Source organism: Notamacropus eugenii, chromosome 3 (assembly GCF_028372415.1).
Source record: "Notamacropus eugenii isolate mMacEug1 chromosome 3, mMacEug1.pri_v2, whole genome shotgun sequence".
In the NCBI taxonomy this organism is placed as follows: domain Eukaryota; kingdom Metazoa; phylum Chordata; class Mammalia; order Diprotodontia; family Macropodidae; genus Notamacropus; species Notamacropus eugenii.
The window spans coordinates 114,785,178-114,804,157 of record NC_092874.1 but is presented as its reverse complement, the minus strand read 5'-3'; the positions used below and the strand labels follow the sequence as shown (position 1 = coordinate 114,804,157).

Sequence of the window (18,980 nt, the reverse complement as noted above, 5' to 3'; positions counted from 1 at the left end):
AATATATAAATATTTATATTTATGTAAATAAATATAAAATTTATTTATATTATTTTTTCAGCTACTAGAAAGGCTTATGAAATTTAATTCTCATTAGTGTATAAGCTCTTTGATTTTTTTAGGTAATAGACGAGGTACCCACTTCAATACAAAGGACTTGGAATCTATGGGATATCACTTTTGTGATTCCCTTTTAGACTATTGTGATCCAGACCAAACAAAGGTAAGAAAAGTCCATGAAAATATGAATCACAACAAAGCTTGTTTATTAGAAAGCATGACCTTGTTTATGGTAGCATATTTCATTTAATAATCTAAAAGTACTTAGTTGGAGTTTTGTTGTATCTCTAGATATCAATCTAATAAATTCCTTCATTTTTGTTAGTGGAGCCCTGGTGTTTTAAGCCATCAGTATACACAATACACAACAGTAAGGTCTAAGCGTGTACACCACCTAGATAAAGTAGTTTGCATAAAATATTATCGGAAAAAGGAAGGAATTATCTTTTGCCTTTATGGATAGGCACAGAATTCTTAAACATGGAATAGAGGTCATCATCAGTGACAAAATAAATAATCTTTATTACATAAAATTTAAAAGCTTTTGCATGAAGAAAATCAATAAAGAAAGAATAAGAAAAACTGTCAAGTAGAAATATTTTTTATCAGGCATGACTGATAAAAAGACTGATATCAAAGACATATGGATATTTTACGTAAATAAATATGTAATCAGTAACCCTTCTCCAAAGTGATAAAAGATTCTCAACAATTTTCAAATAGTATTGTAAATGTAAAGGATCATATGAAAATATGTTTCATGTCACTAATGGTAACAGAAATGCATATTAATATAACTCTGAAGTGCTATCCTATACTTACATTTAGCAAATATTAGCTTTTTTAAAAATAGGAAGTCAATGTTGGAGGGAATGTAGGAAGATAATCTGCAGTTTTGGTAGAGCTGTAAATTGCTCTAACTGTTCTGGATATCAGTTTGGAATCATGCAAGAAAAGTTACTATACTATTTATAACTTCTCTCTAAATGACCCCATTACTGGGAATATACCTAAGCAGGCCAGAGACAGAAAAATAAAGAGGTGTGTATAGACATGCACACATACATATGCATCACTCTTTATAAAAACAAAGAACTGGAAGCAAAGTGAGCATCCACCAGTTGAAGAATTGCTGAAAAACTGTAGTGTATATAAATGCAATGGAATATTATTACGCACTAAGTAATGACAAATAGGAGGAATTCAGAGAAATTTGGAGAGATTTGTGTGAACTGATTCAAAGTGAAATAAGCAGAACCAAAAGAACACATATTGACTACAACAATGTAGATGAAAAGGCAGCTAAAAGGTAGTGAAATTCTGAATAATTAAATTAATAATAGTCCTGGAAAACAGACAATAAAACACCTCCCTCCTCATGGCAGATTGGCAGGAAACTACTTAGATATACATTTTCAGATACAATGTACTATACTGAATGTTTTTGCTTTGTTTTTTTTCTGTATCATAAGAGGTGGTTCAATTAGGACCAAACAGAGATAATACTTTCAGGAATAATTATGATGTCAAAAAAAGGTATCAATAAGAACTTATTATTTTCTACAACCAAAGAGAAAGCCATAGTAAGATCCCTGATGAAATAGTGACTTCTACTATTAACCAAGATTATAATTTTTTCTAGTATTTTCAATGCATGAAAGAATTAGAAGAACTGGAGATGCAGCAGTCAGGCATAGCAAACTCAGATAAAATGCATTATGATTCAGATGCTTCATTCATAGATACTGCATTGGATCTAGATTCTAGGTAAGTTGAGGTTACAGAGATAACTGTGGTAGAGGGATTTTAATATTATACAGAGAAAATAGGACTTTTTGATAATAAGAAAACTACCAGTGGAACATGTACTGATACAAAAAGGATGTCAAGTATGTGTATTCTCCACTTCACACTATTCCTAAGTCCCCACTTGAATCTGGTTTGGAAAGTGAAGTCACAAACTTCCTGTACCACCAATGTAACTTGCATTACATATGTATTCTGTATCTAATTCTGTGTTCACAGAGTCTTTCTCATGTAAGAAAATAAGGATTATTATGCTTTTGTCTCTGTAAATCTGTTTTAACAGATAATCTTTTTCATATAGCATTTGAATTAGATGGTCTACGTGGTCTTTTCCAATTCTGGGATTCTCTAAACCAAAATATACTGATTCCCAGTCTTCCTACAGGCACTCAGTACAGTCATGGTATTTACTCCTTCCTCCAAGGAAATGATGATGATTATGATATTAGCATGTTAATAATATCTTATATTTGTACAATGCTCTATGTTTTCCAAGGTGTTTTCAAATACATTGTCATATTTCATGTTTACATGAACTCTGTGAGGTAAGCTACTCAAGAATTACTCCATTTCCACAGGTGAAGGAATTTACATTCTGAGTTGTTAGGTACCTTGACTATGGCCACACAGTTGGTAATTGTCCAAATCAGTACTGGAGTCCAATCTTCTAACAATCCTTGCAGGTTTTTTCCACTCTTCTAGATAGCTCTGGTATCTACTTTAGTGTAAATGATTTTATTTTCATTGTATTATTTTTTACCATAGACATATGAAATGAATGGTTTCGTTACTTTATTTTTAAAAAAACTTAGGCATCAGTAAACAAGGAAAATATTATTGGAATTAAAGTCTTGCTAAAAATCATACCACTTTGTAAATATCCATTTTATACATATAAATATTCATATTTATACATTTATAAATACACATATTTATACATATTTATATATTATACATATTTATATATTTATAAATACCCATATTTATACATATATAGAACTTTATTTTTTTGCTGCCATTTCCCAGTTGATGTGGGAAAAATCTCAACAAAAAGTCTTACCATCTAATTAAAATGTTTTTGCTTTTTCCTAGTAGTGATGAATCTGACATTTCAGAGACCAGTGAAACTTCAACTTTTCTTAAAGGAACTTCCCAGGTATGATTGATTTGTTATTTGGTTACTCTTTATTTTTTAGTAATCATCAATGTTGTGGCTGTCAGATTCATTAAGTAGTTTTCATTTATATAATAATTACCCAACAACATTAATTGTTTCCTATGATATTATACCATAACTTTCTAGTCCCGTTGATAGAAATATAGAGCTCAGAAAAACCTTGAAGATCATGTATTCCAACTTCCTTATTTTAAAAATGATGTTGGAGAGGATTCTGGGAAGATGGAAGAATAGGTCAGAAAATTCTAAGCTCTCAAGATTTTTCCCCACAAAAGACATTAAAAAGCACCTCAAGGTGACTATTGAGTGGTAAAAGTAGATAAAACTAGGGGCAGAACAGGGGTCTTCTTGGGACAACTGGAGAAGATTTGAAGAAAAATCCCAGGATGAGGTTTGATTCATGTGAAGAGTAAACACCTCCAGACGACATACCCATAAACAACAAATGGCAAGCCATGAAATTAGCTGGGTTAAGAGGCTGCCTCAATCCCAGCCAAAAGAACTTTTATTCCAAGGATAGAGAGGGGGAGGTGGATGTCAGAGCTAGGGAAAACTGAGAGAAGACCTGAGCATGATATGACTTTAAAAAGTAAAACTGTTTAGGAACAGTTTAAAAGAGTAATTATCTTACACAAATGAGGTGTAAGAGGAAGAACCAACATAGAGGAATTAGATGGGAGAGGGGGGCTGTTAGTTCTGGAAACCTATTTTCATCAGGAATGGGTTCAAGAGGGAACAATACAGGTACATATAGAAGAGTACAAAAGTCTTTTAAATTCAGAAAGAAATAAAATGCTAAGAGGATAGGGATTAAGGAGAGGATAAAGGAGGGATCTCTAGAAGGGAGAGAGAAGAAATAGGTTAAAGGGGAGTATAGAAGGATGTTTAGATTAATGGGAATGGGAGGATAAGGGAGAGATTCTTGAGAGGATAAGTGAAGGATGTTAACAGGGAAGGTGAGGGAATATGTCAAAGGTGGGGGTATAGAATTGTGTTTAGATTTATGGGAATGGGATGATAAAGGAAGAATCTTTGAAGAGGGGTAGGTTAAGTGACAGGGGGGTCAAGGGTAGTGGGTAGAATTAAAGTTCAAGAGTCAGCAGGGATAGGCAATAAGAGATACACACAAACAAGAACAAAGATCAGGAGTAGAATTTGTTAGGCAAAGCATATGTTTATATATCTATTTATGTATATGTGTATGTGTATGTGTGTGTGTGTGTGTGTGTGTGTGTGTGTGTGTGTATATCCATGCTTAATTGTTGCCTTCTGGTGGGGGGGAGGGGATGAGGGAGAGAAAGAACAAAGTAAAAGTGCAAGCAGAGAACAAAAGAAAACTTAAAAGGAAGCAAGAAAAGGTGGACAGCTCTCAATGCATGTAGTGTTCATTGTATAGACTTTCTTGAAATAGAAATTTATTACTATACATTTTGAATACTCTTACATTTTGCTATGTACGTGACATGATTTTTTTCTTTTCTTATTTTGCATTTTTTTAATATTTAAGTTTGGTATAGCAAAAGTCATGAAATAAACTCAGTACCCATTGACTAGGAAATGGTTAAATAGGTTATGTATAAGAAATATAATGGAATGTTATTACACATTCAAACTGATAGTATGATAAATTAAAAGAAACATGGAAAGACGTGTATGAACTGACAAATGAAGTAGAACCAGAAAAACAATGCACACAGTGCCTACAATAATTTAAATGAAAGCTATGCTAGAAGACAATCTAATTCATAATAATTTCAATGACCAATCCTGCTTACAAAGAACAGACAAGAAATATATCTCACTAATCTCAGTAGAGTGTAAAGGACTGTTGGTTATAAAGTTGGTTATGTAATCTATTGTTCTTATTTTGTTCATCCATTTGACTGAACTGTTTTTTTTTTTTGTTATAAGAGAAAGTTCAAAAACCATCAATTTTAGTAAAACTTACTAATTAATTAAAACAGCAGACAAATGAATTGCAATGTTTCAAGTTTATAAGCAGTCTTACCTTGTAAAATAGTGGAACATACAATTCAATATAAAACAAGATGACAGATAATCTGGTGTGAGGTCAAAGTAAGATAATTCTAAGAATATCTCTAGAGAAAACACACATTAAGATGACTAGAGAAACTATTTTAAAGGCACTCAGCAATCACTTTTAAAGATTTCTCAAAGAAGATTACGGAAGAATGAAAAAGATGATAAATAGTACTACTGCCCAAAAAACGATGACTGAGAAAACATAAACAATTACTGAACTATATGTCTACTATCTTATCTCTATGAAATCTTTTTAGTGAATGGTTTCTGGAGCAGTGAGGTGGTGCAATGGATAGAGCACCAGCCCTGAAGTCAGGAGGATCTGAATTCAAATGCAGCCTCAGACACTTATTAGCTGTGTAACCCTGGGCAAGTCATTTAAACCCAGTTGCCTCTTTATATATATATATATAAAGGTTTATTAAACTATTGGTATCAAAGATATGTGTGGTAAAAACATGAGAAGAGAGGAGATGCACTTTCACAATTGATTTCTGACAATCATATAACTGAATGAGAGAAGTACAGAATCCTACTGATGTGTATTTGTTGACTTTTTAAAAAATTCAATTTCATAGAATAAAATACAGCCTTAAAGACTCTTTAAGAGTGTTTTAAACAAAGTGTCTTCTATACCTGATGAAATCATATTCGGTTCTGATTGCTATTACTACAGAAACAATTTTGTTCTTTTGTTTGGCAAAGTATCAAGCAAGTTATAATTAGGGATATAAAGCAAGTTGTGGTCACATGATTTATAGCTAGAAAGAACCTCAATAGTCATAAAATGCAATTCCTCATTTTACAGATGAAGAAACTGAGATATAGAAAAGTTAAATGATTTAGTCAAGATCTCACAGCCAATATCTGAGGCAGGATTTGAATCTAAGCTCGAAGTCCAGTACTCTCTCTCTGCTATACCACACTGCGTCAATATCATAGAGGAGAGAGCATGCAGAGTTCAGATAAAAGAAGGATTCTCTCCACTATCCCATGAACTCTATGGAGCTTATTGAGGAAAAAATGAAGATGAAACATGTCCCTCACCTCCTGACAGAGATACTGAATTTAAAATGCAAAAAGACACATGTATTTTCAGACATGGCTAATATGGGAATGTGTTTTGCTGGACTATGCATGTATGTATTGAGGGCTTTTTAAAAATTTACTCCTAAGAGGGAGTTAATGGAAGGGACAGATTAATAAAAGTAAAAATCATATAACATTCAAATTGAGGGATATGACAGTGATGTGGAAAGCTGATGAAAATATAGACACATCAACTGCCCCGTAGATGGCATGAAGTCTAAGGAGCACAGCAAATAACATAAAGAGTTCTCTGACTTATGGACATTTGAACAAAGGGAGAGTTCTGATTACTAGTGTTAAGATGGGGCTTTAAATACCTGTGTATCCATGTATTGAAGATAAATTACTTCCAAGTACCTTTTCTAGCTCAAATTTGTACCTGTATGCCTACTGCAAAAACTCCAAACCTTAGCAGCCTCGTTCCAAACATTCTGGGGAATACCAACTGTTGACCCCACTTCCATCAGCATCAGCTACCTTTGGCCTCTCTCTAGCTTACTGACCTCAATGTCCATTCAGGTCCAAAGCTTCTATGCTCATTTGTGCTAATTCCCTTCCATTACCCTTCCCATCCATTTTCAGAAAAGATGAGGATATAAACCAATTCATACACCCTACCCAGGTGCCTTTCTAGCCATACCCCACTCATCTGAGGTCCCAGTGAAAGGCCAGACAGAAAATAAGTTATAGATTTCCTCTTAGTAATAAAGTTCACCAAATGCTCCTTTTCACAAATGACATTGTACTAATTGCATCAAACCCTGAATTCTACAAAGCTTCCTCAGCAAAATCCATCACATCAATATTCATGAGGCTTGCCATCCAAACTAGAAAAATATATTGTCCTGGTATATAAATATGATTCATGGAACACCATGATCTGAGAAAAATAAAAATTGTAGTTGACCCAAAGGGGAATAAAATATGTGTGGTGAGTGTAAGTAAGCTGTAATATGTTGTCAGCAGTGATAATCACAAAAAGTGTCATAGGAGATACTGTCTGGAAAAGACACAAGTGGACAGAAAAGGAAGTGAGCTGTCAATGTGAAGATAAAAGCTAATGGATGGACAACTCACATGTTGTATTGGTACCTTAGAGGGATTAAAAAAGAGTAAAATCTCCTATGCCTTGGTTTGATCCTCTTTGGAGGATGTATGGAAAGATGTACATAAGAATTATATAGGATGAAAAAATATGGAGGAGTTGCCATTTATGTTAGTAGATGAAGTTTCAATGAAGCCATGAATTCATAAGAATACATTAAATTTCTCTCTGTATAACATACAGGGTTTCTATTAGCCCAGGAATAGTCTTTTTGCGTGTCTTTTTAAATTCTAAGATTATTCTCAAGCCACTTAGTTTTGTCTCTACAATCCCCATCTCCAACATTAGCAAGAGAAGTCAACCCTGGTAGAGAACCTGCTGCATATTTTTCAGAATATCCTTCAATAATTCAATACTTCAAGGTTCTACAATTTTGTCATTTGAGTGCCCTCTCCACTTTTTATTATTTAGCTTGCTCTATAATTTAGAATAGTCTTCAAGAGTTACTGAAAAAGTCATTTCCTTGAAGTCAACTTGGTACTTAGGTCCTTCATTAAGCCCTTACATGAAACCTTTTCAGATTGATAGAACTTGCCAGAACATATGCTGTAGTATTTTAGCTTTTGAAAAATCAAGATGATCTGTATGCCACAATGAGATATCAGAGAAGCACTTACGAATGGGAAGATGAATGTTCTTAACAATGATAAATCTTAAATTCAGAATTGTAGAAGTAATATTAGCTTTCATCTGTTAACAGACTAGATTTCTGGAAAAAACCAAAGGTCATTTGGAACAAAATCTTGTAAATATACTATGTAACAACTGTATGATGCTTTTTTAAAAAAGTCATAACACTACTACAAATCTGTGAGATTGTTTTAATGTTTAGAAACATTGTCACAGCCTATCTAAATCTCACTTTTCTCAGTCGTAAAATTGGAGATACTAATGCTATTACACTATACAAGATTGTTGTGAGAAGAGTATTTTGTAAATCTTAAAGCTCTATAGAAATGTAATTTAAAATCATGAAAGTACAGACTCTCAACAAACTACTTTGAAGTACAAAACTAATTTGCATTAATGAGTTCTGGTATATTTGAGTAAAAAGTAGTCATTATTTTATAATTATATTTGGTCATTATTCACAGTGTGCACACATATGCACAGACACATATTCATACACTCATCAGCCTACTCATGTATAGACAAATATACATACTTCCCCATACAGATCTATATCCAGATAAGAATTCAGGCATGCATGCACAAAAATATACATTGCCGACAGAGCTGAATCATATCAATATTGACAGTCTTCTATGAACAAAATCAGAAGAATAAAAGAAAGTTGAGACTGAATTGAAGGATGACTTACAGGCTTCTCCTGGGAAAGGTAAAGATGAAGTTGATGGAGGAGGTTTTGTCATCATTCCAAAGAGAACAAGAACATTAATTCATGGTATACTTGGCCATCATGTTTTGAAGTAGGTTATATACTAACATGATTGCTGAGGCCATAGAGAAATCCTACAAAGAACTTGATAAAAACCCTCCAAATCAAGTCAGTATATACTTGGACACTTGGTGATTTTAATGAAGAAGTAAGGATAGGGAGAAATATATGGGAAAGCATGGTTCAGGATGAAGGAATGAGAACAAAGACTTTTAGATGACTCAGAACCCTCACACTTCCTTAGCATGAACACATTCTTTAAGAAGAAAAGTCGTAGGCCCTGGAATCACTAAACACTAAAAAAAACAGTCGATTATATTTTAACCCACAAGAAAAGACTTGTTAATGGGGGTGTTACCCCTGAGTCAGATGAGAATTAGGGGGAAAAAAACCAAGAAGAAGCAAATATAATCAGAAAAAATACAGTATGCAATTGGAAGGCATATTCTGAACCTTCAATCTCTGACACCTACTGGCTATGTAACACTGCATAAGTGACTCAGTCCCTCAGTGCTCTGGGTAGCTTTCTGAAATGATGAGCTAAAAAAAAAAGTGCTGACTTGCATTATTAAATGAATTTTCACCAGAGAATTCCCTGTATCAATGAAACCATAGATCCAGTTCTGATATCTAACCCTGAACTATTTGAAAAATAATTAAAAGTAAATAATGAGAAATGGACAATAGAAATAACATTAACATTGATCCAAATAATCTTATCCAAAAGTTCAATCAATGTGTATTAATTTGCTACAATAAAGAGACCAGAAGAGGTCATAAAGTACCATAATCAGCAAGCATCTGACTAACTTAACAAATATAACTATGAAGGCAACACTGCGCTAGAATATAAACTTATTTGTAAAATCTTACAAAGGTGGATGGACATCTATTATGTCATAAAGCAGAGAGAAGCAGTAGAGCATAAAACTCAAGAAAGATTGACAGGATATCTAATAAGTATCTGAAGGTGGGATTTGAACTTGGGTTTCCTAACTTTAATGCCCATCTGCTTTGCTATACTGCTTCTCTATACACACCCTTTAAAGAATAGATAGGTAAGAAGGTCCATGACATGGTGGATGAGAAAATGAATAGATAGCTGAAAGAAAGTGAGAGTTGGGTGAGAAATGCTGGTTGGGTAAGAAATACACAGTTGTGGATGAATGGACAAATGGATGATTTATTATCAAAAACCATAGAATACTAGTTATCTGAAGGGATATTTGTTATTCTCTTTTTGAGGTCCAGAAAATTCCATTGAAAATTCAGTTTTTAAATTCCAGATACTCTGCTTTTGTCCTTTTTAACACATCAAGCTCACTATCCACTTTGAAAGGTTCTAGCTTAGAATTAGGGTGCAACCTAATAAAAAGAAAAGTTCAAGTCAAAACAATCTTTTTCCATTTCACATCCAGCAAATTGGTTAAGACAACAAAAAATTAGAATAGTTAGTGCTGGAGGGAGTGTGGAAAGACCCATATCAATTAATGAGTTGTTGGTAGGATTTCAAATTAGTACAACTATTCTGCAAAGCAATTTGGAAGTATTCAAATAAAGTGGCTAAAATGTCCATGCCCCTTGACCCAGAGATGCTACTATTCAGCATATACCTCAAAAACAAAGGCTCAAATTACACAAAAGTCTTTATAACAATATTTTGGTAGCAAAGAATTAGAAATAAAGTAGATGCTTATCAACTGGGAAATGGTAAAACACATTGTGGCATATGAATGTAATAGAATGTAACTGGGCATTAAGAATTGCCAAACATGATGAATACAAATATGGAAAGACATAGATAAGTTATTAAAAAGTGAAGTAAGCAGAACCAGATAAACAGCCTACACAATGACTACACAGATGTAAATAAAAGTAACAACTACTCCAAAACAATCAAAGACGAATGTTGTGAAATTGAAAAAGAACAAGATTGGTCCCAAAGAAGAGATGAGAAGACACCTCCTCCTGCTCCTTTGCAGAGGATAGGGGGTCCATGCTGATTTTTTTTCTTCTCTTCTATTTTTCTCTTTTGCCTCTTCTAATTTTTCTCTTTTTTTTTAAAATTCGAGGAGGACAGATACAAAGAGAAATCTAGGTGATATAAAAATAAAAGACATCAATAAAAATCTACTTGAAAAAATACTTTGTTGAAACCAAAAGTCATTCTAGCATGTGCAAGTCCCAAATGCTACCTATATTCATGAGACCAGACTGTTATGTTCATCTAGTCTTGGAGCAGCAAGTATTTTAACCTTTGAGCTAAAACTTAATGTCAAAAAAATTAAGGCATGTTTATGAATGTAGACAATTCTAGAAAACCTGCACGTTTTGGAAACATCCAATCTGCTGATTTCAAGATTGATTTTATTCTAGAACCTTGGCAGTCAACCCAATCATGGGACTGAGCATCCCATGTAGCAGTGCTCTGCTGAGATTTGGGTATAGCATTCATTGAAACACGGAATCATAATTTGGTGCTTTAAATTAATATTCATTTATTTTAAATCTTATGTTTCTTACCTAGGTAGAAACTTAGGGGGAAAAATATAAAAACAAAAGCAGAAAGAAAATTTAGTAGATTGTTCCAGAGAAATTCTAGAGATGAAGAGATAAACCTATTAATTTTAAAGGTCATTAGTTTTCTTAAAGTTATTACATGGTTGAGAGGGAGAAAGGAACTATCAATGATGGGAGAAGAAGAAGAGGAAGAAGGAAATGAAGGAAGAGAAAGAGACAAAGGAGAAGAAGGTGAAGAGAGCATTTTTTAATGCTTCAGAACAAAAGGAAGATCAGAATGAAATACAGACCAAGTAAGACATCTTGGAAGTTAATATGCTGAATTTATGAGAATTTTTAAAAAGCAAGCTATTCACAGAGAGACTTATGGTTTCACAAATAGTGCTTTCTGATCTAAATTTTATGTGGAAATGGTGTTAAAGTTTGGTTTTTAAAAAATATTTTAAGGGTAATTGTGCAAAATATAAAGTTGATTCCTTTTATATACCAATTTTTCTCCAGAGAATGATTAAGAATTCATTCTCATTATTTTTTATTGTGACTGGGAAACTGGTCAACACTGGGATCCCTAACTACCTCAGGTTCAGTTGGAATACTGTATTTGGTATAATTCTACTTCATTCATAGACCATACAGTAGTCATAAATCAAATTGAAAAATATTTAATTGCAGTAGAAAAGTAAGATATGTCATATCATAAAATAAAGGGTTAATAGTATTATCTCAGCCCCCCCTCCTCATACACAAATACATATACATACATGCATAGATATATATGCATATATCTATGCGTGTGTGTGTGTGTGTGTGTGCGTGTACACATGGAGAGAAACACCTTTAGACTCATGTATTGTTAGCAAAGTAACTTAGGATTGGGCACATTTATATGGCCAGTGATACTTCATAAATAGATTTATTTTAGTTTACTAGAAAAATTAATTGAACCAGAAAACTCCATTCCCCAATTATACTGGTTCTAAGTTGTAAGATTGAAGAACATAAGAAGAAAGATGCAGATTCATGAACATAGTTTAATGAAGTAAAATATCAGAAATAGCAAAGCCAACTAATTAATAAACATTAAGAGCCTGCTGGGTGCCAGCACTGTGCTAAGTTCTGGGCATAGAAGGGAGGCTTATGATGATATTTGAGGAAAACTCAATAAATTTACCTGAATGAGAAGATAAGTATGATAATCAATGTACTCTATATGATCTAACTTAGATACCATCCAGCTTTATAGTATTAATGTCACCTAAGTTTGAAATGTCTATTATTGTACTTATGAAAGAAAATTTGTCCTTTCTTTGGTTTAATTTTTCATTGACTAAGTCAAGCTGTATTCATTCATTCATTCATTCACTCATTTTTGTACTAGAATAAAGTAAGAGAATCAGAAGTTATTGTTCCTCCAAACCAGGAATCAGAAAAGAAAAACGTGAGTGTTTTTTAATGTTATAGAATTCATCTTCCATCTGGAAATGAGCTAATATCTTATCTATACTCAGATACTTTGTGCTTAGTGGGAGATAAGAGATTTAGCTTTTTCAATTTGGTGTTAAATTTTGCTAAATGTAATACAAAATATTTTGTCTAGAAATCTAAAAAGATTACTTCTATTGTATACTGAATTTATGTTAATCCATAGCTGTCTAGAGAGAATAGAAGTAATGTTTGTAAATCGGGAGAGACCCAATAAGTATTTATGAAAATAAGTTTTGTCTTCCTGTTAGGTACTCAAAAACTGCTGCCTCTTTCTTTGCCCCTAGTTCCAACTCTATCCCGCCATGCAATTATCATCATTCAGTCTTTTCACTAACCCTACCTGTTACTTTGCCTGCCTCATCTCAAGTCTGTTGAGGGCTCACACTCACATATTTTTCCAAGTCCTGGTCAATAGAGGACTTTAAAGCTAAATCTCAGGGGTGTTTAGAGAGAGAGGTATTTAAATGAAATTACCAGTCACATGGATTGTAAATGATATTCTAATCTCCAAAGTAAACATGCAAACCCAGTATAAATTCAGAACTCCCAAGTACACAGACTATTATGGGAAATTCCTAGCTCAGTATAAACAGATAAATCTATCAAAAATGTCTCCTATAGAATGAAAATAGAATTCTTAGTAATCCAAAAAGGGGAGGGGACTACACAATTATCCCTGAAAGGAGGATGAAATTGATTACCAATCAATACCTGGTCTAGGTAGAGTGTAGGGCTTTACTCACAAGACCCAGATTCAAAATGCAAGTCTGACATTCAGTGGTTGTGTAGGAACCTCTGCAAGTCATTTAACCTCTAGCTGCTTCAAACTCTCTAATCCTTAATCTACTAAATCATAGATTGGTTGCATGCTGCTTTGGTAGTCACCAGCCCTTCAAATAGATGTAGCTCTTAGATGCCATATAGTATCCTAAGGATAGAAGAGCCAAGAAGTTTGTCTTTGACCACCAGAATAGCAAGGTGGAAAGAGTATTGAACTGGAACTCCCAGGAGCTGAGTTCAAACCCTGGCTCTGCTATTTACTATTTGCATGCCTTTGGCTCTAGTTTCCTCATCTGTAAAAAGTTGGGGCTGGACTAGAAGACATTTAAAGTTCCTTCAAAGAAGGAGAGAAAGAGAAGATGGGAACCAAGTCGTTGCTCCCCTTTTCAGCTAGAAGGAAGAAAGAAAGCACAGAGCCAAAAATTTCTTCTCTATCTCCTTCTCTCCTATATCCTTACCCTTCCCTTCCCCTACCCTACCACTATCTCAGGTCACTTCTTCCCATCCAGTTCTCTTTCCCTCCCCTCCCCTCTTGACCTCCCTACTCATTGTCTCCCTTCCTTTTTTCTCTTCGCTTTCTTCCTTCCTTTCTCATCAGTCTCCTCCTTTTCCCTTCCATTTCCAGTCTCTTTTCTGTCTCCTGGCTTCTTCTCCCTCCTCCCTTTTCTTTCTCCTCTCTTTACCACCATCATCTTCATCCCTTTTCTTTTGAAGTTCTTTTCTTTTTTCCCTACCTGGGCATTATGCAAAAATCAATCAGTCATTTATTAAACAATAACTATGTGCCAGGCACTGTGCTAAAGGCTAAGGATACAAAGAAAAATTAAAGTTCCTGTCCCAGAAATCATACATTCCAATATAGGAAACAAATATGTAAATCAGAACATACAAGATAAGTACAGAATAGATGAAAATATCAAAATATACATAGATATAAAGTTTTCTATACTCTGTTATTTATTTTTAAAGTGGTTAAATAGAGTATTTTATGTTTTTTGTCTCTTGGAAAATGCTCACTAAAAATTAATTTTTATTTGTGGACATCAATTCAACATAAAAGCCTTTAATGGAAAAAGAATTTTCCATTCTTTGCCTTGAAAGTAGTTCCCACATCTTTTCTTTGAATCAGCATGATATTTCCTTTATGTGATTTCAATTCAAGAAACATTTATTAAGCATTTATTTTTGAAAACCTGTTTCCTTGATTGATTATTCATTTACTCTTGCCTATTTCCCACTCAAATCTGTTATTCTTGCAATCTTGTGCCTTTGTTAATTCTTATAAATAAATGTCCATTATTCCTCAGGCAAAAAAACACAGAATGAAAATTTTGGAGCTCACTGGGAAGCAAATGACTATATTTTCTCCATTTGGAGAAGGATCATTTTTCAAGAAACTACAAAATCAAAAGGTTCGAATACCATATGTTATTAATATAAGCTTGACTATGTTACATCTTAGCAGAATGTATTTAGGATACACTATTTACTGTCCATTCCTAGAGCAAGCAAAGTATTTTCAAGAAAAGTCTCTAGAATTTCCTTTTCCATGATGATTGGTAGTCCAGAAAACATAACTTATTGGGGAAAATTACCTGGACTGCTTGGCTATATATGTAGCTACAAAGTAGTTATGTCACTGGGCAAAGACTTTGATAAGTGGAGAGTCTTTTGATATGCAAGAAGTTTAAAAAACAGAGTTGGAATAGAAGAGGAAAAGTGATATATGGGTGAGTGGAGATGGGAGAAGTAAGCAGCATGATCCACATGGTTGGAGTGAATAGGTAAAAGGGGACTGCATGGAGAAGGGCAACCATGGAACCATTCCTAAACCCAGGAATCCCAGCAAAAATTTGATGACTCTGTACCCAAGTGGGAAAACTTATCAGCTCCTAGCTGACCAAGAAGTTATTGGAGAACTCTATGAGGCAAATAGCACTGAAATCTAAACATATACCACTGGGTCATACATTCTGAAGTTGCTATGTGTTTTTTCTACCATGGTGAAGAAAGCAATGAGAATCGGATTTGGAGATAATCGTTCTAGATGCTATAAGGGGTTGCATATGTATGTATGGGGAGGGAGAATAGATAATGATTCTCTTGCTATTTATTTGGGTTTATGCTTTAATTAAGTGTGTTTGCTATTGATTTGTGATACTTCCATGGTCTGTAAATGTGGTGTTCTGGTGGGGTCTCAGGACATGATTTACAAGATAAATTTTCCTAAATAGCCCACAATAAATCTTGAAAAAGTATCCAGGGGCTCCCAAGCCAAGAACTCTGAGTTTTTTGAAAAACAGTTATATTTCATGGAAACTTATTTGAGATCTTTGCAGATCAAATAAATCTATTTATGGTCTTCTGAATCAAGGAAAGACTACCTGCTCCAGCATTGTAGGGATCCATTAAAGATTTTCCATTTTGGCTTACAATGATTACAAATTCTAAGTTTAATTTCAAATTTAATTTAATTTCAAAGTCTAAGTTGCTAACAAAAATAACTTCACTATCTTACAGTGGCTAATTTGTTTCTATAATAGTTTCTATACTGAGAGTACACTGAAAATTTTTCTTTCTTCCCTCTAGGCTATTAGTAGATTTTTTCCCCCCTCAATACAAGAATTCTTCCCAAACAAGGCATATAGGTTCATGTTACCATTATTCCATTATTCCATGATATACCATTATCAATGTCATTGTCTTTTTTTGTTTATTAATGAAATAATATTTTATATTTTGCTGAAATAACTTAAATACAGTCCAGCTTTATTGAAGTGTACAGCATAATTGTGTGCACTAAGGGACATTGCTTAACTGTCATTGTACATCTCATACTTTTGTGCTGGATAAATAGCCACCAATGCTGTTCAGTTATTGGAGAACTGGTGCTTAGCGATGAGACTTGAACTTTCTTGAGTACTGGTAGTTTTGAGGGCATACATTTTGACTCTGATGATGATGACAGTATTGAAAGGTTCTTACCACACTCTGTGACACTTTAGGGAAATGTCAGATATATAGGAAGGAAGATAAAGTGGTAGTTATATTATTTCAGTTGTCTGAAACTGCAGAGTATTCCAAAATTCCAAAAGAGAAGAACAATAAAAAGTATGCTTCAATATGCATTCTGATTCCATCAGTTCTTTCACTGGAGATAGATAGAATGTTTCATCATAAGTCCTTTGGAATTCTCTTGAATTATCATATGACTCAGAATAGCTAAGTCATTCACAGATAATCATTGTACGATATTGCTTTTAACTGTGTACAATGTTCTCCTCTTTCTGCTCCATTTTATATGAGTTCATAAAAATATTTCCAAGTTTTTCTGAAAACATCCTGCTCATCATTTCCTATAGTACAATAGTATTCCATTACAATCATATACCACCACTTATTTAGCCATCTCTGATAGGCATTCTCTCAATTTCCAATTCTTTGCTACCACAAGAAGAGCTACTATAAATATTTTGTACATGTGGATCCTTTTCCCTTTTTTATGATCTCTTTGGGATACAGACCTAGAAATGGTATTGCCAAGTCAAAGGGTATACAGAGTTTTATTTTTATTTTATGGTTCTATTGATCTAGTTCCAAGAGGAGAAAGTTGAGGACCACCAATAATATAGTTTTACTGCCTATCTCCTCAAAAACTCACTTAACTTTCCCTTTAATAATATGGACGCTATGTCATTTGGTGCATATATGTTTGTATTGATATTACTTTATTATCTATAGTATCTTTTGGCAAAATATAGCTTCCATGCTTATGTCTTTTAATCAGATCTATTTTTGCTTTCACTTTATCTCAGATCATGATTGCTACCGCTGCTTTTTGTTTTTACCTCAGCCAAAGCATAATAGATTTTGCTTCAGTCTTTTAATTTTATTCTGCGTGTGTGTCTGTTTCACATTTGTTTCTTATAATTAACATATTGTTGGATTCTGGTTTTTAATCTGTTTTGCTCTCTTTTTCCATTTTTATAAATAAATTCATTCCATTCTCTTAAAATTACTGTGTATTTCCTTCTATCCTATTTTCCCCTTATTTATCCTCTTACTTTCTCTTTTTTATCCTGTCCCTCCTCAAAAGTCTGTTTTGCTTCTGACCACTGCTACCCTTATTCCACTTTGCCTTTTATCTGCCCCTCTTCTTTCCACTCCTACTTCCCTGTAGAGTAAGATAAATTTCTATACCCACCTGCATATATATATATATATGTATATATATATATATATATATATATATATATATATATATATATATATATATATATATATATATATATATATATACATATATATATATATATATATGTTGTTCCTACTTTGAGCCAGTTCTGATGAGAGGAAAGTTCAAGCATTGTCCTCCACCACCACCCTCATATTACCTTTCACTCTAAAAAACTTCCTTTCATACCTCTTTCCTGTGAGATAATCTTCCCCATTCTTCTTCTCCCTTCCCCCCTCTCCCAGTTCATCTCTTTCTCAACCCCTTAATTTTAAATTATCCCATCATAGTCAACTCACCTTCATGTCCCTTGTCTATGCATATTTCTTCTAAATCCCCTAATAATGATAAAGTTTTCAGGAATTACAATTATTGTCTTCCCATATAGGAATGTAAACAGTTCAAACTTGTGGAATCCCTTAGAATTTCTCCTCCCTCTTTGCCTTTTTATGCTTTTCTTGAGTCTTGTATTTCAAAGTCACCTTTTCTATTCAGCTCTGGTCTTTTCAGCAGGAATGTTTGAGAGTCCTCTATTTCATTAAATATCCATTTTTCTCCTGAAGGATTATACTTAGTTTTGCTTGGTAAGTTATTCTTGGCTCCTTTACCTTCCAGAATATCATGTCCAAGCTCTCTGGTCTTTTAATGTGGAAACTGCTAAATATTGTGACACCACGGAGAGGTGTGATTTTTAGGTCTCCTATGTTACTAAGTTAACTAGCCATAAGGGCCAACTGAGGATTACCCAGACTGCAAATAATCAACATCTTGTTTGACAAGATAGATGTAGGGAGTGTACATAAGCCTTAAGTCTAGGATACACATAATGAGGAGTCCAGGATGCATATAATGAGGTAGGGAGTTGGTATAGATGGTCTGGTGGGTACCAAATATCTTTATGATCCAGTACAAAACTGGTTCAAACTAATAATTCATACAGGTGTGGTTTGTTGCTATACCTGAGGGATAGATAAATATTCTGCTGGGTCCCACTCACGAGTAGTTGCTAGGAACATAGTGTCTTCGGGCTGGGGAGAAACTACCTGAGATAGTGTTTGAGGCTAGGGAGAAATATGGTCTTGGAAGTGGGGTCTAAGCACAGGCACTCAAGTACCCCATCAGCACTATATTCATATACCATAATTTGCTCAGTCATTCTCCAATTGATGGGCACCCACTTTGTTTGCACTTCTTTCTTTAACATTTCTATCCTGAGCACTTAGTACAGTCTATGGCATTCAGTAAACATAATAAATGCTTTCTTGTCCATTTTCATTTGTTC

General features: G+C 33.8%; 1 protein-coding gene across 22 annotated transcripts in view; it reads left to right on the top strand.

The window, feature by feature from the left end:
• AGBL3 (AGBL carboxypeptidase 3) overlaps positions 1 to 18,980 on the top strand; it is a 136,256-nt gene that overhangs the window by 58,067 nt on the left and 59,209 nt on the right. For 18 of the 22 annotated variants that reach the window (XR_011976838.1, XR_011976839.1, XM_072652651.1 and 15 more), the window contains 5 exons: positions 123 to 223; positions 1,703 to 1,827; positions 2,959 to 3,022; positions 12,578 to 12,637; positions 14,772 to 14,876. Coding sequence is in view for 17 of the 22 variants with exons in the window: in XM_072652651.1 (XP_072508752.1) it covers positions 123 to 223; positions 1,703 to 1,827; positions 2,959 to 3,022; positions 12,578 to 12,637; positions 14,772 to 14,876 (455 nt within the window). In the remaining 5 variants the exon portion in view is untranslated. Of the gene's footprint in view, positions 1 to 122; positions 224 to 1,702; positions 1,828 to 2,958; positions 3,023 to 11,320; positions 11,493 to 12,577; positions 12,639 to 14,771; positions 14,877 to 18,980 lie in introns of those variants that run through there. The other 4 variants (XR_011976840.1, XM_072652652.1, XR_011976841.1 and 1 more) reach the window with 4 other exon arrangements.